Genomic DNA, 23,172 nt, shown 5'->3' with positions numbered 1-23,172 from the left:
GGTCATACCCCTCTGTGTGCACTGGTCTCCATCCCCGCCAGTAAAAGGGGGTAATAATGCTCTCTCTCCCTGGCTGACAGAGGGACAGTCTCTGGAAGAGTATATCCACCACCCTTGAACCCGTGTGGCTCAGGCAACTTCAGGCTGAAGGGAGAGTGACCAGGACCATCTCATGGATCCTTCTCTATAGATGCAAGCTTGAGAAAAACCCATTTCATTGAAAATACCTAAACATTTTATCCCCAGGAGTGGGATGGGCAACAAAGCTGAAGCCATAGACCAGCAGGTCAAGTGGCTTGTATCCCACCATGACCAGGGGATGGGGGCTCCAGCCCAGGAGGCCAAGCCAGCCTGATTCAACAAAGGTGAAGACCTGATGGAGTCTCCATAGACAGGAGAGGGTGTGGATCACAGACCAGAGGCAGTGCAGGAGCCAGCTGCCTGGGTTTAACTCCAGCTTCCTGGGGACTTGCTCTGAGACCCCAGGCAGGTCAGTAATTTTTGATTTCTTTTTCTTAGCAATCAAAGGAGTGGAACCAGACTTAGACCCAGATAAGAGGGGCCCCTGCCTAGGACCCTCCCAGCCTCTTCTGGCCATCACCCTCTCCACAGGATAAGGGGCCTGCAGGGACAAAAAGACTTGAGGTTGAAAAAGGATAAAAAGCGAGAAGAAAACACAGGGGGTTGGGGGGCAGTGAAACCACTCTGTAGGATACTGTAAGGGTAGATGCATGTCATTATACATCTGTCAAAACCCGCAGAGTGCCCAACACCAAGAGTGAAATTAATGTAAATTATGGATATTGGGCGATTGTGATATGTCAGTGTAAGCTCAGCAACTGTTTAACAAATGCATCTCTCTGGTGGGGGAGATGTTGATGCTGGGAGAGGCTGGGTATATGTGGGGGCAGGCTATATACGGGAAATCTCTGTATCTTCTGCTCAGTTTTACTGTGAATCTAAAAAATGAGAGAGAAAAGCACAGCAGAAGGAGAAAAGAAGCAAGAGGGAAAAGGCCAAGCCATGGTAACAGAGGACAGGACAGGAGTATCTGTAAGCCTCTGTTGGGGCCCTAAGTTCTGAATGGCCTCTACCTTCTCATCTCTGTGTAGCCTGTTCCTCTCATGTCCCGCTGGCTCCAGTGACCAGGAATCCTCACTTGAGGCAGCTTCATTCTCCCCATCCTTTACTTGAGCAGGCTTAGGGTGCTTCCTGCCAAAACAGAGCTGAACACACGGTTCCCTGGCCCTGCCTTCTCCCGGGGTCATCCAGGGACCCACAGCTCTGGCAGCCACATCTGGGTGTCTGGGCTGCCTCTTTAAGTTATCAATATTTATGAGATGATGGTGTCTTCATTTAGATTCCCTAGATAGATCAATAATTAATAGAGTTACTTAAAACCAGACATGGTCTCATCGGAGTCCCATCCAAAGCAGGCGCGCTGCTTCCTGGCAAGCACTACACCACTCTCCAAAAGCGCATCACTCCTCTGCTGAAAGCATTCGAGACTCCTGCTGCACTGCTTTCTTTCTCTTCTTTTTGTTTCCATGTCACTTAATGGCAAAAAGGATTTTGGACAGGCCCTGTTTCTTTCAGGTCATGTGCTGGAATTCTAGAAAGGGAAACGACATCTGGGAAGCTCACACAGAACCTAAGATGTGTCAGCGACCAGCGCTTCCTCCCGTCCTGTTCGTCCTCACTTCTTACGACAGCTATTTCCAACCCTCCTTGTGCCTTCCACACCCCCCTTACTTCTCACCTCAACTCTGAAAAGGATCTCCTATTTCAGAAGTAAGGGAACTCACTCCCCACTGCTGCCCCACCCCGTAACTCAGAAGCCTGGCCAATGTCTGTATTGATCAAAGTTGGGGATATTAACAAGGGTTAGCTAATAAAATGAAATGGCGTGCTATTTATTGTCTTTCATCACTGGTAACACTCTAATTAATGTCATCACTACCTAATCTTTATTATCAACATCAGAAACAGAGTAATTAAAAAGACTTTTCTGCTCTCATGTTAGAAGTGCTGCAGTCTGGGGTTGTCTTTTATCTGCTGACCTTTTTTTTTTAATTATTGTTGGAGCATAGTTGCTTTACAATGCCCTGCTCGCAACGTTGTGCAGCAAAGTGAATTAGCCATACATACGCGCGTGTGTTAGTCACTCAGTTGTGTCCAACTCTTTGCAAACCCATGGACTGTAGCCCGCCAGGCTCCTCTGTCCATGGGATTTCCCAGGCAAGAATACCGGAGTGGGTGGCCATTCCCTTCTCCAGGGGATCTTCCCAACCCAGGGATCGAACCTGAGTCTCCTGCATTGCAGGCAGACTCTTCACAGTCTGAGCCACCGGAAGCCGTACACATATACCCCCTCTTTTTTGGATTTCCTTCCCATTTAGGTCACCACGGAGTTTCAAGCAGTGTTCCCTGTGCTATAAAGCAGTTCTCCTTAGTGATCTATTTTATACATAAATGCTGGGGAGGGTGGGAGAGCAGGGAATCCTCTTACACTGTAGGTAGGAATGTAAATTAATACAGCCACTATGGAGAACAGTAAGGAGTTTCCTTTAAAAACTTAATTAAAAAAGGAACTTATTTTTAACTGCAGTGCCCTCAAAAGATTCAGAACTTAAATGACCATTCTGCCAGTCATCTCCTCCTAGACTCCCTTCCCTGACACAGGACATGTATCCATACCCAGGCCTGGCTTTGAGTCTTGCCCTTCCCCAGGAGGAGGGGTATCCATCTCTCCATCCCTGTTCTATCAACAATCCCCTATCTCTCCTGGCTCACTAATGGTCTCTTTTTCCACTGTCTTTTTTGTGATTATATAAAATATCCTGAAAATACTTCACCTTCTGTTTTCACTCCAGCCTCTGCACTTGGGTGAGCATCCCTACCAAGACAGCTCCTGCTGAGTGCACTAGTGATCTCCTCATTGTTAAATCCAACTCCATGTTCCACCTTTTTTTTTTCAGTTTTATTGAAGCATAACTGACCTACAATGCCATGCTGGTTCCAGGTGCACAAACATAACGATTCAATATTTCTATACATTACAAAATGAGCACCACAATAAGTCTAGTTACCATCTGTCACCATACAAAGATACTACAGTATTATTTAGTCTATGCCCCATGTTGTACATTTCATCTCTGTAACTTTTATTTTGTAGCTGGTAGTGTGTACCTCTTAATCTCCCTCATCCCCCATCCACCTACCCTCCAGCAACCACCTGTTTGTTCTCTATATCTATGAGTCTGTTTCTGTTTTATGTATGGTGGTGCTGGAGAAGACTCTTGAAAGTCCCTTGGACTGCAAGGAGATCTAACCAGTCAATCCTAAAGAAATCAACCCTGAATATTCATTGGAAGGACTGATGCTGAAGCTGAAGCTCCAATACTTTGGCCACCCGATGTGAAGAGCCGACTCCCTGGAAAAGACCTTGATGCTGGAAAAGATTGAAGCCAAAAGGAGAAGAGGACAGCAGAGGATGAGATGGTTAGATAGCATCACTGACTCAATGGACATGAATTTGAGCAAGCTCAGGGAAATAGTTAAGGACAGGGAAACCTGGTGTGCAGCAGTCCACGGGGTCACAAAGAGTGGGACACACTTAGCAACTGAACAACAATAGCAACAATAAGAAGATTCTATGCACAATTTGTCTTTCCCTGTCTGACTTATTTAACTAAGCATAATACCTCTAGGTCTACTCATGTTGTCACCAATGTCAAGATTTAATTAATTTTTATGGCTGAGTACTACTCCACTGCACACCCGCATATGTGAGTGTGTGTGTGCACACAACACCTCTTCTTTACCCATTCATCTGTTGAGGGATACTTAGGTTGCTTCCATATCTTGGTTATTGTAAATAATGTTACAATGAACACAGGGGGTATGTGTATCTTTTCAAATTAGTGTTTCTATTTCTTCAGGAAAATAGCCAGAAGTGGAGTTGCTGGATCATATGGTAGTTCTATTTTCCCATGTTGTACTTTTTACTTTAAATAACTTTTTGGAAGCATTTGGCACTATCCATCACTCCCTTTTTAAATTTTTTTAAAAGTACTCTCAGTTCTTTTGGCTTCTATGATTCCACTCCGTGCCGCTTTCCCTCCTATCTCTGAGGCCCTTCCCTCAGAGCGTGCAGTTCCTCTGCACACTCATCCTAGGATGCTGATACCCTACCTCATCCCCAGACTCCCAAGGTGTCTTCTGTCTTCACTCAAGGTACTTTTCCTGGAGATGACATCTGCTTTATAGGCTAACTACTACTCAAACATTGACAAATCCAAATCTAAATGCTCCATCTAGACGTCTTTCCCGAGTGTCACTGAGAATTTCCAACAGACAGCTTCATGTACTTTCCACTGGCGTCTCAAAGTTAACACGTCCCCAGCTCAACTCCACCATCTCTGCCTCCAGCTCTGCCCTCCCTCATGGGTTCCCTGTCTCAGCGAGTGGTGTCACCATCCTCCCAGCTGGATCTGATCCCTACAGACAATAAATCACTCATCAACACCTCCTAGGTTATTTTCCTTCTCTGTTCCCACTACAGCCAATACCTTATTTCCAATCTCTCACTGGGATCCTTTCAGTGACCAATCGGTTCACAGCTTCAGTTTCCTTCTTATACTTTAGCTCTTTCTCTAATTTTTCCACAATGGGAATTTATTAATGATGCATTCAGTAATAATAAAATACTGTTTTTATAACAAACTAATTTCATAGTTTAATACCTTTTCATTTTTAAGCTTAAATTTACTTAATAAAATTTTAATATTTAATAAAATAATAAAAATTTGTTTTTAAATAGTGTCTGTGAGGTATTCCTAGCCAATAGTTCATGGTTGTCCAACTCTGTGAGCAAGTTAGACTAGCTTGTGACACTGGACCCCAGAGTGTGAACTCACCTCCCCATATTATGTGGTATTACCTGTGTCCCTTAGTACACACATTTGAGCAGAAGTCAATTCAAAGGCAGAACAGCAGGAAATAAAGGAGGAAACTCAGACCCAGAGGTCAAGGTTCAAACCCTACCTCTGCTCACGAGCTACATGAAGAGGTTAAATTAGTCTCTGAGCCTATTTCCTCATGGGGGCCAGAGGGATAATATAACATCCATCACAGGTCTGTGAAGGAGCAATCTGTCTCACGTGACAGCATTTTAGCAGGCGTTTTTCTGAAAGTAAACTATGAACCACGGATGGTGACAGAAAAAATGTCTGTGACTTATTTCACAGTCTAACTCCAAAAACTTTTCTTCCCTTCTACTCCAGTGTATCTTTTCCTTAATTTTTTTCCTGGACTTTTTCAGACTCATCTTGTGGTCCCAGCTTGTTCACTATCTTAAAAGGTGGAGTCACATTTTCTCTCTTCTGATTCCCTCTATGGAGTCCGCTGGAAGGCCTCTGCACACAGACTGTCTGGCAAATGCTCAGAGTAACTAACAACAGCTTAGCAAGGGCTTGGGCCCAGGCCTTTGGTCAGCCCTGGAAAGCACTCTCGAGGCTCCAAGAAGAAAGATTCTTTAAGTGGAGGGACAGAGGGGCTCAGGTGCAAGGGGAGTGGGGGAGCAGGACCCAGCGCCTTACCTTTGCACTGCAGACCCTGCCGCAAGAGGCCCCAGAGCAAGGAGCCACAGTGGTCGCAGAAGGTGGGGACCTTGTAGTTGTGGATCCCGAACTTGTGAGGCATGTTGACACTGAACCGCTGGGAGCCCACCTGCAGGGACGGCAAATCACAGGGTCAAAGCCAAGCTCCTTGCTCTGAAGCCTCTCTGGGAACATGGTGAAGACAGCCTTCCTCCCAGGGCCCTGACCCCACTTTCTCTGTGGCCTCTGATCCCCTACCAGTCCCATCCGGGACTCCACACCTCCAAATCCCATGGCACATAGCACTCAATCTGCACCTCACATTTTGGCCTTGAAGAGTTGTCATTAGGGGACAGGACTGTGGGATCAATGAGACCCTGGGGGCAGAAGAGGCAGGAAACATATTACTGTACGTACTGAAGACATGCTGGGTCGATACTAAGAGGAGAGTCGTGGTCTCCCAGGACTGGCCCCAGAGGGATGTGGTGACAACCAAGGTAAGAGGTAGGGAAGCATCCCAGGTGACTAGGAGGTCTGTGGGGGCAGGAGAGCTGTGTGACCCTCAGCTGCAGCCACTAAGGACTCTGAAGTATCAGACGATGGTGAGTGAGAATGATGACACACACACAAGACTGGGCTGCAGGGTCAGAGAGCCTGCGAGTATCCAGGAGAGCAGCACAGGTACAGTTCAGACGCACACAGCACTCAGAGGAAGATACAGCAACAGAGGGGTGAGGAAGACCAACAGCAAGGACTCGGGGAGGGAGAAAAGGGAGAGAGAGAATCTTCCGATTAAAAGCCAAAGAGGAAGAGAAGGAAGGAAGATAACACAGAGAGAGAGCATTCTTGGTTAGTTGGGGAACGGCAAGAGTCCTAAGTGTGAGCACAGAGACACAAGACAGGATGAGCCCATCGGCCAAGTGCTTGTGGCCAAAAGTTCCAGGGAGCCCGTTGGCAGAGCCCCCTTTTAATGGGAGGGCATTACATGCTTGGTGTTTAGAGCCATGTGAGTGTGGGGTGTATATGTATGATGAGTGTATACATGCCTCACACTGCAGGTGGTTACACAAAAGAATGAAATTGAAGGTTCGTCCCCCGAGGGCTGTGCCCAGCAGAGGGCACAGTCATCACCCCAATGGGCCAGGAATATAATTAAAAGAGACTGGCTTCAGGGAGCAGCAGGACAGGCAACCAATTCCACTACACTAAGAAACCCAATCAATCCCTGGCAATTAATCTCCCTTAGGACATGTACCAAGTTTGGGAACACGCCTCATTGGTAACTTCTTTTTCAGTGCTCAATATGCCAGAAAATACAATCAGAAAGACTAGGTCACAGATTAAGCTGGGTTCTGGGCATTTCAAATCTCAACACTCTAGCCTGCATGGCATGAAGTCATAGGGTCTCCTTCCAAGGAGGTGTGAAAGAAGTTTAAACATCTGCAGAGGTTCACAATTGATAAAACTTATGAGATCATTTTTTAAAAACTTATTGAGACTTATGAGCTCCTTAGACTTCCCTGGTGGCTCAGATGGTAAAGCATCTGCCTAAAATGTGGGAGACCTGGGTTCAATCCCTGGGTTGGGAAGGTCCTCTGGAGAAGGAAATGGCAACCCACTCCAGTACTCTTGCCTGGAAAATCCCACGGATGGAAGAGCCTGGTAGGCTACAGTCTGTGGGGTCGCAAAGAGTCGGACACGACTGAGCAACTTCACCTATGAGCTCCTTAAGAGCAGGAATCATGTATTCCTCTTTGTTTCTGTGGGTCATGGAGCAATCATCTGGCATACAGGAAGTGCTCAATAAAATGTCCCTAAGAAGACAGACAGACACACAGCAAGGAAATTACCTTTTTCTTTCATTTACTTAAGAAACTAATGAGAGTAACAGCATACTTATGGTTACGATCCTAGAACAGGAGTCAGGAGAGCCAGGGGACAGTGACTTGCGATTTCCTACCATGACTGTAGAACCTCAGTAAACGACTTTGGTGCTTTGGGCTGTCTGCTTTCCAGGGACATGGGATACTCAGTCTAAGCCTCGTGCCTTCCTGCTTTCCAGAGATGGTGTGAAATCAAAAGGAGACGGAAATGCTTTCCATAAAGATGGAAAATGCTTTGGGTGTCAAGGTGTCACTTTGTTGAATTGTTTTTAAGAAGCAGGTAGAAGACCCTGCTTCTTAAAAATAGAAGGGCCTCCTTTTGGAAGCCTGATTATAAACCTAACTGATTATAATCCCGTCCAGGGTCTCTCTCGCCCTAATGGCCTAGATTATATGATATTTATTTATTTCACCAATAATTAAAAGTATGTCTTTGAAATCAACTATCGTGAACACAGATAACTCCTCTACTCGCATTCACACTTGTCATTTTCTCTAAGAGGTTTTTTTACCTCTGTTAGTGGATCCACTCTTCTCTCAATTACTCAGTTAAGAGAAACCTGGCTTCAAGTCAAATATTCTTGCTTCTTTACCCCTAACAACTTTTGTAACAGTCAATTTGACACAAGTTTCTAAGATGAGGAGAACACAGTACAGTGGTCAAGGACTCAGACTCTGGAACAGACTGGCTGGCATTTTCACATACTGGGATGTGAGGCTTAAGGCAAGTTAATTTGACCTCTCTATGCTTCTATTCTCTTTGTTGGAAAATGAAGATAGATCTCATTAAGGTTGTTACGGCTTTAAATAATATATGATAAAGTCTTAAATCAGGGCACAGTAAGTACCCAATGAATGTCAGCTATTGTTATTACTGTGGTTCTTCCAGCCTCTTAAGTGTTTCTTAGATTTGCTAATCCCACTCCATTCCTCCATCACCTCATAAAGATAAGGCTCCTGCTTGCGTGTGCTGTCTCTCACTCTTTATGAGCTGTGTGGAGCCCTTGACATGTCAGTGAGTCCTTTCACTGTTTCGATGAGATAATGACATAAAATAACTCAAATTTTCCTCTGGGCTTTCTTTTGGGGACCATACAACCCTTGGCATCATATCTACACCCACAAGCCCGACTTTGAGCTGCACTCATTCTGTAGATTGTACCTCATGCCGGAAGGCTGTGGACAACTCCCTTCATTTTTGATCAACACAATGAAGAAAGCAACAGGACTTCAGAGAGATAAGGTTTTTCTTGGGGACCACAGAGGAGGCAGTGGAGGGTGGGGATGGCAGGGAAGAAAGCCCAGAATTTCAATGTTATAAATATTTACCTCGTCGGGAGTTTCCTGTTTCTTTAGTCCAGCACACTTCGTAATTATGAGCTCATGGCATCTCTTGTGGACCACGCAAGTGCAGACTGCAAACAGCAAAACATGAGAGAGCTGAGCGACAAGCAGGGGAAGAAAGGTTCCATCCCGCGATTCAATGAGGTCTCTGTGGAGGAGCGAGGGGAGCCCTGCCCCTTCTGTCTCCTATGCAGAGTCTTATTGTAATGCCCTACCTGAAGCCCTTTATGCAATCACTTCAAAGCACTCTGCCATCAGAGCCATTAGGGTTTCCTAAATGCTCTGGAGAAGAATGGACCATTTATATCCAAAGGGCATCAGCAGTTTTCTCTAGTTCCGGGAGTACCGATCAATTTTCTTGCTTCTCTATGCCAGCGTCAGGAAACAATCGCCCAGTTGTGAAGCACTGTCGACCCAGGGTGCTGCTGCTCCCTGTGTTCCATTCAAGGTCCCACCAGGGCTGGCTGGGGAGGTAGGGAGGCCAGCAGCACGTGAGTGGGTGTTCTGTGACTTAGAAGTTCTCTAGCTCCTTGATCTGGATATACCTTTTGTGCCAAATTTAAAATTTTTCATTGTATGTAATACTTCCCCAAGAAATGGCTGACACTCTGTCTGTAGTGTCATGGGCCAGTGTGGACAGTAGGTGATGCCAGGAATCTAAGAACTGTCACATGTGTAAACTCTTTGTTCACACATTACCTCCAGGACACAGCCACGTCCCACAGAAGCTACCCCAGTCCCCCAGGGCTGAGGCTCAAGTCAACTAGTGGCTGGTCTCCCAGTTCCAACCACAGAGAAGTCTCAGCATGACCTCATCACATACCACCCTCCAGTTCTAGATAACTTAACCTTGCATTTGTCGTCAATTAACTGGGGAATAAACAAACCCTCTCATACTTTCAAGCAACTGTTAAATCTTTAAGAGCTAATGATGATACAGAAGAGACCAAAAAAAAAAAAAAGAGAGGGAGAGAGAAAGAAGCAGCAAGGACCATGAGTGAGACAGAATAAAACAAGCAGGGCAGGAAGCTTCTTCAGGGAGCTGGAGAGTGGGGAGCCTACAGAACACACAGAACCCGGTTCAGGACACGGCGGGCCTCCAAAGGGCATCTTCCTGAAGCTTTTCATCTCATGGGGAAAGAAAAAGGCACAACGAAAACATTGCACCAAAAGGCTGAGCCCCCGGGCCACCTGCAGATGGTGGGCCCCACAGGCACTCCTATACATCTACTCCCACACAGCTATGGTGGAGCGGTGGCCAGGCAGGGACAAAAGAAAATTGGGGTCTCGCTTTGCAGAGAGAGAGCGTGACCATGGGGGGCCTACAGAGCTCTGAGTCTCATCCAACCCAGCCCCTGTTTCCACAGGCAGTCGTGATCTGAATTGACCCGTGGTTCCCAGGGATTTACTTCATACAACACCCTCTTACCTTGACATTGGTATCCCTGCTTTCCTATGACACCCCTGAAAAGAAGAAAACAGCTCTTTAAGAAAATGAATTCCAGTAGGTCAAAAGCCACACAAAGCCACCCCATTCTGGCCACCGCCCACAGCGTACCAAATGCTGAGTGGAGTCCACTCAGCAGTGGGGTAGTAATCTCACTCCCACTTGAAGGGTGCCTTAAAATGACTCCTTCTGAAGGCCATCAAGAACAGCCCCAGCGCTTGGAAAGGGTGCAAGGTTTGGTCAGTGTTAGGGCTCAGTTTCCTATACAAACAGCCACTCCAGAGGCCCAGCTGTGTTCTGGAAAGCCCCAGAGACCCTACTTGCTCTCCATGGGCCTCAAGTCATTGAGCGTGCCCTTCTTTGCAGACAGTTGTGGAGAAGGATTCTCGCTGGCAAGCATATTTCCTGAGCATTCCAGGAGAAGTCAAGGTTTATAGGGCAGGGTGCGGCCAGGACTGGGAGTTCAATCTACCATTTGGGTAAAGGCCAACATCACAGATTCCTTCCATGGCCAGCATAGGGTCCCCTAAGGCAGGTTTAGGGTTAGCCTGGACACAGGACAATCCAGCCAACCTGTCCTCAGGACACCACCACCAACTGGTCAGCTCCCTGCAGTGCCCAGTCCAGTAAAAGGAGCCAGAAGTCACTGGGGCTACAGCTAAGGGAACCCAGAGTTCAGTCGTATTGGCCATGGGCTTAGAGGAGACCTGAATCTCTAAGGTAAGCTTTCAGAACCTGTTCCCCAATTCTTGACCAAAATACAGAGATACAGGTCAGACGCTTGTCAGTCCCAGGAATAAGATGTGTCTGTGGATGGAGCTGGGCGTTATTTCTGCTTTAATCAGGTTGGCTTTGCTCTAAGCTGTGTCACCTTGGATGTCCATGCCAGCCTCTGTGACTAGTTTCAGAACACCACAAGGGTGAGACAAGGTGTTCCTGGACACCATGGGAATCCAGGGGGTCCTCAGAGTGCAATTTGAACATTCTCCTTCTCCATTGATGCTGCAGTATGGCCTTGCTCACTCTCCTCCATGGGACTGCCAACATGCGAGCTCCACATCAGTTCCAGAGAGCTAAGAGAGGGGCTAGGAAGGCTGAGCATGAGCCATTAGTTGTGCTCACCAGGGTGGAATCAGGTCTCTGACATATCCTAGCTGGAGGGCCATAGGCTGGTCTCATTTCTGAGCCTCAGTATTGTTGTTAGTGGAATGGTGTTCATAATACATAGCTCATAGGATGCTGGGAAGATTTAGAGATTTCCAGAGCCAAAGAGAGACCCTGACACAAGGTAGGTATTCATCAAAAGTCTCCCTCTAATCCCCAAGGCCAGTATTCCTTGTCCTTCTCCACCTCCCCAAAAGGCCTACTACTTACCTGTTTCTGCCTATCAAAATCCTAGTCATTATAAAAAGAGAATTGCCACCTCCTCCAGGAAGCCTTCCCTGAGTACTCCAGCCAATGCATCTCTCTTTTCTGAAATCTCAGCATCCTATCAGCACCAATGTTATGACAGTTACTAAGAACTGCTTTGTATTATAAATATTGGCAATGGAATATTTTTAAGCTTTCTATGGAAACATTTAAATGTATAAAAAAAATAGAGAGATGAATATAGTAGACCCTCAGGTACCTGTGAGTAGCTCCAACAATGATAAATTCATGGCCAGCCTTGTTTCATCTCTACCCCTAGCCCCTCACCCCTCCTTCCAGTTATTTTTTTAAAACAAATCTAAGAAATCCATCATTCTGTTGGTAAATAAATAATCCAGATTCCCTCTCTAAAAGTTAAGAGTTCTTTTAAAAAAAACCCACAATACCATTATTGGTTATAAAATCCCAACTCATTAAATATGAGATATAATATGATCCTACATATCTCCATATATAGGAGCCAGGAAGCATAGTTTCTTCTTCCCATCTAGCCCCCCAAGCACCACTCAGCCTTGCAGAAAAGTCTTCTGTAGTCAGATAAAGAATTAAAGCACATAAGCATTTTTTACATAAAGTGTCCAATCTCCTGACCCATTCCCCCCACCTCTCGCTGCCAAGAAGTCTAACTGAGAGGTTTCCAGAAGAGAGGACCTTACCAGATGAAGTCTCGGCAGTGGGAGCAGTAGGTGGGCTGCCGAAGGTACGTAGCCATGAACTTGTGGCCGTTGACCTGGTGGACCCTGCGCCTGACAGCCCCCTGCCGCTTCCTGGGCCGCATGCGCTCCCGAAACACACGTTCTTCATTGTCTTTAGGGGCTGAGGAGGGACAAGAGCACAGAAGAAAATACAGTCTGGGTTAGCATCCCTTGAAAATAACCTTCCGTGGGAAAGCTACTCCAGCCCGGGAGATCTGGAGGTTGTGTGGGGGCAGCCTCCGCTGGTGGAGGAATTCAGGGGTCTAAAGAGCCTCACTACTTGCTCCAGCGAGTACGCACCACGTGACTGCAAGGCCCAGACTGTGCACTTTCCCACAACAGCTGCATTCAGCATCCATCCCAACCCTACTCCTGCTCCAGGTGTGGCCGCTTTACTCCTCTCCACACCCACTACATGTTGCAAGGGTGTGGGGTCGGAGGCTCAGGTTCAAATCTACTGAACCTCCTGAGAAGGGACCTAGGACTGCTTGTGTTCCTCATCTGGAGCCTCTGCAGGCACTGTCCTCTGTCAGTGGGGATGATGGTGATGGCCCTAAGGCGTGTGGCTTGGAGTCAACGGCGTGACTTCCCTCCCCACCCAGATGCCAAGCTCAGAGAAGTAGCTGCCTAATAAACTTGACTTTTCTTCCTCTTCCCTCTTACCTAGAGTAAAGCAAAAAAGAAAAAAAAAGCCTTTCCCTAAAGGTTAAAAGGAGAGGGAAATAGAACACTGTGAAAGCAGACAGTTTCCAGAAGGTTCAAGACCCACCACCATGGGCTTTAAGACCTACTGGAGACAGAAAGATCTTCCCCACTTCTTCCTTCCCTCCCTTTCAAAGACTGTCCCAAACCTAAGAACACCCTGCAAAGGGACAATAAAAATAATAATGACCATTAAGTACTGAATGTGCCACCACACATCCCAATATATACATTAATGCCCTAATCCCCAATGTGATAGTTGGGGGGCCTTTAGGAGGTAATAAAGATTAAATGTAGGCATGAGGGTGTACCCGCATAATGGGATTAGTGCTCTTATAAGAAGAGGAGAAGACCTGAGCCCGCCTGCTCTCTGCCATGAGAGGGTACAACGAGAAGGTGGTTGTAAACCAGCCAAGCAGAGAATCCTCACCAGAACACTGAGATCTTGATTTCAAACTTTCAGCCTCTAGAACTGTGAAAAGTAACTTTCTGCTGTCTAAGCCTGTATTCTATGGTATTTTGTTAAAGCCTGAGCAGACTAACACAGTGACAATACTAGCTGACGTCTGTCAAGGGCTTACACTCTGGTAAGTGTTAGTCACTCAGCTGTGTCCAACTCTTTGTGACCCCACAGACTGTAGCCCACCAGGCTCCTTTGTCCATGGGATTCTCCAGGCAAGAATACTGGAGGGGATTGCTACTTCCTTCTCCAGGGGATCTTCCTGACCCAGAGATCGAACCTGGGTTTCCCGCATTGCAGGCAGATTCTTTGCCATCTGAGCCACCTTAGCTGTGCACTCTGGTAGGTGCCATGCTAAATGCATTATGTGTGATAACTCATTGAAGCATCACAACCCCAGCTGAAGGGTACTGCTATTACCCCCATTTCTTGGATTTGCAAACTGAAGAATGAAGAGCTCAAGTAACCTTTTCTGTTAATACAGCTATCTAGTGGTAGAGCCCTAGAGAGGGGAATGGCAATCCACTCCAGTGTTCTTGCCTGGAGAATTCCATGGACAGAGAAGCCTGGCAGGCTATAGTTTGTGGGGTCGCAAAGAGTCGGACACGACTGAGTGACTAACACACACAGTGGTAGAGCCCAGATTCTATGCCAGAGAGGGAGAGAGAGGCCCCTGCTCCGCTGGCCACCTGTTGCTCCGAGGGACAGTCCACTCTGCCTACAGCAAGTCTCCAAAGCTCTTACCTGGTGGCTCTCATTAGGGAAGAGCTGAGCTGCCTGAGGCTTCCCCTAGCACAGAGAAGGCAGGCTAAGGGTCTCCTGCCAGGCTCTTGACACTCTCAAGCAGCCCTGGAAGGTGGGTAAAAATACACCGGGAAGGCTCCATCCCCCAACAAGCCCCCTTGCACCAGCCAGCACCCATCTCCCCAGCCTAACAGTGTCAGTCCTGAGGGGAGTCAACTTCGCCCCTCGTGGACCTCTCTGAACACAAGGTTCCCTGCAGCGGTGGTCACATGTGTCAGTCAAACATCTGTTTAATCCAAGAGCATCTTGTCAGTCCAGAGAAGGTAGGGTGGGCAGAACATCAAACTGAAGGAGGAAAAGAACAATGCGGAGCAAACGTCCAGCATGTGCTTTCAGAGGGAAGCAGCCTCCAAGCAAATGTGCAGAGCTGCTGACTGGAGGCTGCTCGCAGGGCTCCCAGGCTGTGTTCTCAGGACTGCCCCTGGATGACCCAGAAGGGGGTCTGCCTGTGGACCTCCTGCTTCATACCCCCCAACCTGAAGGGGTTTCCTTTTTAACTGGTGCCTATTGTTTCACAAAGTCTCTGACACTGATTACCTTCTGGGTATAGAAAGCCCACACCACCTCCTACTTTCTACAACCTGGGGGGTAAGACCCAGATGAGCAAATTCTCAAGGAAAGGTCCTGCTTCTAATTAGAGATGCCTACATATGCACACGCATGCATAAATATGACAATCATCACTCAGTTGTGAAATTAGAGGTGACTTTCATTTCTGCTTCATACTTTTCAGTATATTTAGAAAATTCTATTTTTAGAAGCTGGAAAAATGTGGTATTTAAAAAAACAAATCTTTTCAATAGTCCTTAGTTGCTACAAACCTGATACACAAAAAATCCAAACTCCCCAAACTCAGCCTTGGGGTAGCTCAGGCCAGGGGAGCGGGATTCTCTTTGTACAAAAGCATCCGTCAAATTCTTTCACAGAAGGTGTTACCATGGAATACATATCAACAGTACGCTCTAATGCATTTAAAATGCAATTTGATTTACAAAGTCCTCAGATTTTATAGTCATCTTGATTCTGGACATTGTGTTTTCAGTCAAAATGGTGAGGACTTTAATCTAGTTTTCTCAAAGAAGTGCTGCCATATGGGGGGTTATAGGGGTCTCCGAGGGCCTTATTTCTCAACTTTTTATAGAAATGACCACAGTAACCAAACTGGACATTCTAAACTGTGTTTAACTGATTTAATAGATAAATGCAGCACCCAGTTAATTTAACTCCACTTGCTTTTTTAAAATTTACTTATTCTTTAATTAAAGAATAATTGCTTTAGAAAATTGTGTTGGTTTCTGCCAAACCCCACTTACTTTTGAAAACCTGTTTGTGGGCTGCACTGATGCTGTGAGAAAAGCTGTATAAAATTTGTAGGGGGTGGGAGGTGGGGGGGTGTGGGGGAGATGGGAGGGTCTTGGGTGCAGGTTAGAAAGAGAGCCAAGGATAACCCCATGCTAAGGTGGGGTCTGTCTGATCTAACTTCTCCAAAATGTTCTGTTATCCTGCTCCAGAGCACATTGTGCATGGCCTGTTAAAAGTCAGCTTCTGTGTTCAATATATGGGGAGACTAAAGGCAACAGAAGGAACAGGTAAATCAACTTTGTGTTCCAAGGAGGTTTGCACACGAGGCTGCATGAGAAAGGGGATGGGACTCCTGGCTGATGATAACACCTGCCTTCCACACATCTTTGGACAGGGGAGCTACAGGGCTCCTCAGCCCCATAGAATCTCCTTGTTGGGCCTAGAGAAACTGCTAGAAATGGATCACCTTCAACATTTCCCCTGATGTGAAGGGTCTCTCTCTATTAAAATGCAACTTCCATGGGGTAGCGGGTAATGCATGGCACGTGCATGCAGGAGCACAGACACCTGTATGGGTAAGAGAGGGTGCATGGTGCAAGAGTGGAAGAATAGACTATAAATGCAAGCATATATGTACATGTATGTGTGCAATATAATAGCAATATAGGTCAAATATCACGCATAATTCATTATATATCCATATATAATACAGCATGATATATTAGTGGCATTAGCATAACTACATTATGACATAATTATAATTATATTAATAGCAATATATTATTATATAAGATGAAGATATGATATATAGTTTTTCTGAACCGTTTGAAGCAACACTTCACCCCTAAATACTTCAGGGTTTATCTCCTAAGAATAAAAACATTCTCTGACATAATCACAATATCAAAGTCAAGAAATTTAACATTGCTATAACTATCCAATAGACAGTTCATATTTAAATCTCCCTGATTGTCCCCTGCACGTGTGTGTGTCCTAAGTCACTTCAGTTGTGTCTGTTTCCTACCCTATGGACTGTGGCCCACCAGGCTCCTCTGGCCATGGGACTCTCCAGGCAAGAATACTGGAGTGGGTTGCCATGCCCTCCTCCAGGGGACCTTCCAGACCCAAGGATCGAACCCGCGTCTCTTCTATCTCCTGCACTGGCAGGGGTGTTCTTTACCACCAGCGCCACCTGGAAAACCCAACTGTCCCCTAAATGTCCTTTATTGTTGCTGTTGTTTTTAAATGTTTAATCCAGGAGCTAGTTAGAGCTCAAGGAAGTTATCTGCTTGCCATGTCTCTTTAATCTCTTAATAAAGAACAATTTTCTTGACTTATTTCCTTCTTATGACAAAGTTATGGAAAATATAGGATGTTGTCTTGTGGAGCATTCTACAGCCTGGATTTGTTTGTTCCCATTTGACTAGTTTCCAACTCAATGGCAAACATACCACGGAGGTGTACATATCAATAAATCTTTAGTTGTAGCTAAGAATGTAAATGACATAAATATAAAATTTTTAGGAGGAGAAATATAAAATATTCATTCTTACTAGGAATTTTTAAAATACAGAGCTCTCTTGACCTATCATTGACATACCATTTAATGCCTAATAAGGAAACAAATTTGTTTTAAAATGGAATTATCAGCTGTTTGGAAGGCTGCTATTAAACTGATTTATTCATTCACTGCTAGAGGCAATGTCACACAATATTTTCAGAAGCAATATTACAGTACATGGCAAACATCACAAAGAGATTCATATCCTCTGATTAGGCAATTCCTTAGTAAGTAACTCTAAGTCAATAATTCAACAGAAACTAAAAGTTATACACTTATAACTTATACATGTTCCCCAAGGCATGTCTAATCAGCCTTCAAACAGAAACAACTTGATATCTCACATTAGGAGAATGGTCTAATGAATTATACTACATCTATATCAATTTTAAAATGTTGAGAGAAGACTATGCAGGAACATGGGGAAACGTGATCTAAAACTGTGAAAACAGGAGGCACAGAAACACAAACATATTTACAGGTTGAAGGTAACATGAAAGAATTATTGTGTTAAACTAGGATGATGGGATTATATATTTGTATATTTGAAAAATGTTCTCTAATACTCTTTAATGAGATTTTTAATACATGGTTTCTTTTTGGCTGCAGTGCACAGCATACGGGATCTCAGTTCCCCAACCAGGAATCAACCACACCCCCTACATCGGAAGCTTGGAGTCTTAACAACTAGACTCCCAGAGAAGTCCTTTAATGATTTTTAATAGCAGTTCTTTCCACCTACAGCATGAGGTAATGGGAGGGTCACTCACGTTGCAGGAGTGGGGACTACATGGCATGAATGAGGAGGAAAGGGCAGCAGCTGTTGGCCTGGAGATCAGGAGAGACAAGATATGTTTTATCAGCTTCCCCAGCTGCCTGTGGTTCTGGGCTGGGTCACCCCGATTGCCCCGACATCTGTGACTTGCGCCGAGGCATGCTCTTCACATCCCTTCACTGGATGTCCTCAGCCATGCCCACCTAGGCTGATGGCTCATTTGCCACAGCCCACAAGGCGAAACCAGCACTGGTTTCCCTTTCTTTCTTTCCTTTCCTTTCCTTTCTGCCTACATAAATCTTTTGTTTTATGGCTGCATCTGCATCTACCACACAGCAGAAGGGATGACCCAAGTCAGGGAGAGGCCAACACAAAGTTGGATAACTTGTGAAACTTTCTGTGTAAATGAAGATCTTGGCTGCTCAGATATAACAAGAATTCACAAAGGCATGAAGCTAAGGAGACACCCTGTGAAGCAGCTATGAGATCTTTGGTAACCTTAATCTCTAACAACATTCCAAGAGTGTTTTCTGCTGGCTGTGATTTGCCTATAAGCTCAAATTCCTAGGGTCTTCTATACCAATGAGTATCTTACAGCCCCAAAGCTCAGAAGAATCTCTGACAGGCTGCAGGCAAGTGGCAGAAGAAGCACAAAGAACCCACACCTCACAGTTCTTCTTTGTTGGTCAGCCTCACCTGGCCCCTTTCCCTTGGGCTGAGACTTCTCAGTCTAGGCCAGAAGGACACTCACAATCACAGGGAGAGGCAGCCCCTGGCACCAAACCCTCTGCTACCTCTTCTGGTCTGTCTGATTACTGAAGGTCCCATTGCTTCATCAGCACCTCCCTCACCTCATCTCATGTCCTCCTGCATAAAAAGGGGGCTCAAGTGACAGGACTGAACTGGCATCCTTAAACTCAGTGCTCTTTGAATGCCTCTCAGTGAAAGAATATCTAGCAGGGAATTCCTAATAGGCTGATGGTTATGAATCCCCAGATGCTGGCACTTCCTTCAAGGGCATGTGTAATAAGGACTGCCAAGCCCAAAGTTCCAGCTCGCCCAAGACCCCTGACCTTGGAGCCTGGACCAGTCAGAAGGACCAATATGCTTGACTGGCCACCTCTGGGCACCACTGTCATTCCTCACTGCAGGCGATCCCTCAATCAATTACCTACTCTTGATTTTGAGTGCACATAGGGGTCTTCTCCACAAGCAAGTGTCCCATGGGTGGTCTTCTTGATCTCTTCTCACCTCCTTCTTTTGGCCTTCTCTTTCTACCACTATGGTTGAACTAGGTGCTGGGAGATTGGACAAATGTTGCCTTTACCCCAGACTTGCATTATAACCTAGAACAAGTCATTTAATCTCTTCAGGCGTCTGTTTTCTTATCCATCAGGAATAGTACTGCAGCGGCTCTGTCTAAACACCAGGCTGGCATGTTCTCTGCCCCAGGTGCCAACGTGACAGTTCCTGATTGAGGGAAAGTGGAATACTCTCACCCACCCCACTACAAAACCTCCCCTGGCTGGGGTCCGACTGCCTCCAGACAGTTCAGCCTGCCACTGTGAATAAAAGGGGGTCGGCTCCGTCTCCTCCCACCCCATGCATCAGGGGCTTTGGAGGAGCACACTCCACCTCCAGAGTGGAGTCCTGGGAAGACTGGGCTGGGTAAAAACACTGACTCAGCTCTAGGACAAGAGCAGTAAGAAATGTGACCAGTTTGAGAAAAGGCTGGGATTGTCCTCAGAAGGCTTGTCTCAGAAGCCAAGCAAAGAGTGAATCCAGTTTTCAAGGCAGATTATTTCACAACACAAAGAAAACAACTCAAACATCCTGATAGTTTTATCTAAATAACTGTCAAATCTTGGATGATTCAGAAGCTGAAAAATAACAGCTACCATGTATGGGCCCCTGTCATATGGTGAGCACCATTCCAAGTATTTTGTATCCATGAGGGGCTATTTTATATGTGAGATACTGTTACACATCCATAAAGTGCACTTAAAAATACACGAGGTGTTATTACATATACACAAGATAATGTAAGCAACTTAGATCTAACATCATGAGGTGCTATTATCTTCAACTTGCAAATGAAGAAACCAAGGGCTCAAGAGGTTAAGTAATTTGTTCAAGGTCACACAGCTAACAGTGAGTGTCAAGTTCAAGAATTCCCACCCTGACCCATCCACCTCACAAGGATGGCAGAATAGCTTGAGTCCCCAGTACCCAACTTTGTGTATGGAAGTCTCTTGCTGGCTGCTGCCCATTCACCTCTCCACACACTCATCCCACTCTCAACTAGACACTTAGAAAATCAAAAGGGACTGATTAATTCACAAGCACACACATAATGGAATTTAATGCAGTGGTTTCAAAAAGCAGACATGCCAAGTCTACCAAGAAACAATATGTAGAAAAAGAGAACTAAGAAACATGTCTATAGTGTGTATTTGTATAAAATGAGAAAGAGAAAAGGATAAATATCCTCAAACAACATAAACAGAAAAACACATCGAGACTTTCCAACGGGTTAAAAATTGTACATTCTAAAAAATGTTTATTAGGTGGATATTGGATGCCAGGCAGTATTCTGGGCACAGACTCTTAGCCATAATGGACGGTCCATAGCCACTCTCTAAATTATTCTTCTCAGATATTTTGAATTTGATCCTTAATAGGTGGGTCTCCACTAACAAAGCAAGGAATTGCCGTCATTGTCCAGGCAACAGTGGTTATGACTCGGGGGTGGGGAAAGCCCCTGAAGAGACTAGATGGAATTTTTCCCACTCAGTATCTGAGGAGTTTACTCAATAAATCTCTGGTTTAACTTTATGGACTTACTGTGAAAAATGCAAGATCAACGGAAACAAAACAAAATGAAAAAAACCTAGGCATTGAAAATCAAAGAAGCAGTGCCTTTTCATTTTATTTTCCATGAGGAAAATAGCTTATAATATTTTCAAGTTGAAATAAATGCTACATGACAGTGAGTTTTAATGATTAAGTAAATATTTACGTGATACCAAAGGCTATGTTCTACATGTTGTACTCACACAATACATTAAAGAAAATTTCTGTTCAAAACAGGAAAGAGGAAACAGCAATTAATTCCCCGAGAGAGATTACTCTGAACTATCCATGTCTTCCCAGAGAACCACAAGACGTGAAGCAGAAACGTCTAGGAGGAGAGGTTTTGAATTGTCCGCATATGTTATTCTGTGTAATCTAATCAGAAGAGCACTGGTAGCATTTCAAGATTAGCATCTCAAACTTACTACAAATCATTTTCTTCTTCCTCATCTTTCCTTTCCGAATGACCTGTTCTGTATTCATGGCAGGGCATAAGCTCTTGTCCACTTAATTAAAATAAAGCTTAAGCTAGTTTGTGCTTTGTTAGGAAAAAAAAAAGTGAAAAATGTAGACACTTGACAGGGTAGAGAGAGTAGCACTAGGGTAAACTGAGGTCAGACACAGTGGTGGTAGGACAACTGGATGGTCACTGAGGCAGAGAAGGGGGGGCAGCCCCCCAGTCCCACCACCCAGGCTCCGGTATACATGGGGACATGGAGAACCACTGGAGAATAATGATCATCCTTAAGTAGGAAGTCCCCTTGCTTCCTGCCTATCCGCATTTATTCATTCCCTCCCTCCTCTATCCATTCAAAATTAAACCCTGGAGTTACACTGGAACTACCACATGCTTCTGGGACCCAGGAAAAGGCACTGCTTGCCAGGAGAAAAACCGCAGAGCAAAATCCCTTCAGGCAGACCTGCTAAATGCTCAGAGCCTTCTCATCCTGGGAAATCAGCCAAGTGGGGCATCAGCCAAGGGTGGGGCCAGAGTCCTCACTGGTGCCAGTGATGGTCCTGTGATTCATATCACAGGAAACTGAGCTGTTGCTGAATTACTGGGCATCTGAGCCCTGAGGACCTCATGTCCATGATGTCATGTCCATGGTTCACGTTTCTAAAATGCTCTATTAAAAAATGCCTGTGGGAGAGCAGCGGCAGAAGGCCTAGCAGGACGTCTGTCCATTCCCAGCATGAACAGGGGGGAGTGTCAATGCCAAGTGAAGGCTGACAGCCCCCTTTCCAAATACATTACAAGCCTCTTAATGCCAAGGCAGGCAGGCCGAAAAGGTTATGGAATTATTTACTGAAAAACCCTCATCCATCAGTACTGTTGCTATCAGCTATTCCATAACATCCAGTCAGTGGCAGGCAGGATTCAGAAAGGGTCAAGCCGAGTGAGCTAAAAATCACACCCTTTAATATCAAGTGGTCCCTTTACCATCTCATCCCAGCCTCCACAGACCTCCTCAACTAAGTATGTGCACAGTTACCCAAATTACCACGACAGACTCACCTGTTTATTTTCCCCAAACTCCTCTGATTGCTAAGGTAGTTCCATACTGTTGCTAATACTTTAAAGTTAAAATTAAAAAGAAAAACCATAGCTTTTCCCAGAGAGATCTTAGGTCCTGAGCAGGATTCCAAGGAAGATGGCCAGGTGGGTATTTATCAGACTACCTGAGAGAGAAGTCAAGTTTCAGGGAGTCAGAAGATAAAAGCAAAAAAATAACAGGCAATGAAAGACTTGTTAAGACAAAGGAGCTGGCGCAAGAAGATAAAAAGAAGTAAGGATGATTATTAAGTCATGAAGTCCAGGCTGGTGATTGGCCAAATGAACCCCACACCTTCCCAGAAAGCAGATGAGTTTGTCTTACTCTTTGCATACCTTCCTCCACATTGACCTTCCTTCCACCCTCCCTCCCAGCTAGTTTCCAGAGCAGGGTATTGGGAGGATGGACCTTCCTTAGGAAGCTTACCAGAGCTTAAAAAAACCCTAGATCATCCTATAGACACAGCTATCAGGGCTATCAGCCCTTGGGCAGCCACAAGATCAAACCAATCAATCCTAAAAAAAAACAACTCCGAATAGTCATTGAAAGGGCTGATGCTGAAGCTGAAGCTGCAATACTTTGGCCACCTGATGTAAAGAGCTAACTCACTGGAAAAATCCCTCATGCTGCAAAAGATTGAGGGCAGGAGGAGAAGGGGATGACAAGAGGATAAGATGGTTGGATGGCATCATTGACTCGATGGACATGAGTTTGAGCAAACTCCAGGAGATAGTGAAGGGCAGAGAAGCCTGGCGTGCGGCA

At 45.5% G+C, this 23,172-nt stretch overlaps 1 protein-coding gene across 2 annotated transcripts in view; it reads right to left on the bottom strand.

Annotated features, from left to right (window-relative positions):
- Positions 1-23,172, bottom strand: part of PRKCE (protein kinase C epsilon) — a 541,930-nt gene that overhangs the window by 185,237 nt on the left and 333,521 nt on the right. For both annotated transcript variants that reach the window (XM_061432250.1, XM_061432251.1), the window contains exons 3-6: positions 12,362-12,521; positions 10,257-10,291; positions 8,813-8,898; positions 5,601-5,730 (exon numbers count right to left, since the gene is read on the bottom strand). In XM_061432250.1, coding sequence (XP_061288234.1) covers positions 5,601-5,730; positions 8,813-8,898; positions 10,257-10,291; positions 12,362-12,521 — 411 coding nt within the window. The remainder of the gene's footprint in view (positions 1-5,600; positions 5,731-8,812; positions 8,899-10,256; positions 10,292-12,361; positions 12,522-23,172) is intronic.

Source organism: Bos javanicus, chromosome 11 (assembly GCF_032452875.1).
Source record: "Bos javanicus breed banteng chromosome 11, ARS-OSU_banteng_1.0, whole genome shotgun sequence".
NCBI lineage: Eukaryota > Metazoa > Chordata > Mammalia > Artiodactyla > Bovidae > Bos > Bos javanicus.
The sequence above is the reverse complement of the archived record's forward strand: the minus strand, read 5'-3'. Positions and strand labels throughout refer to the sequence as shown.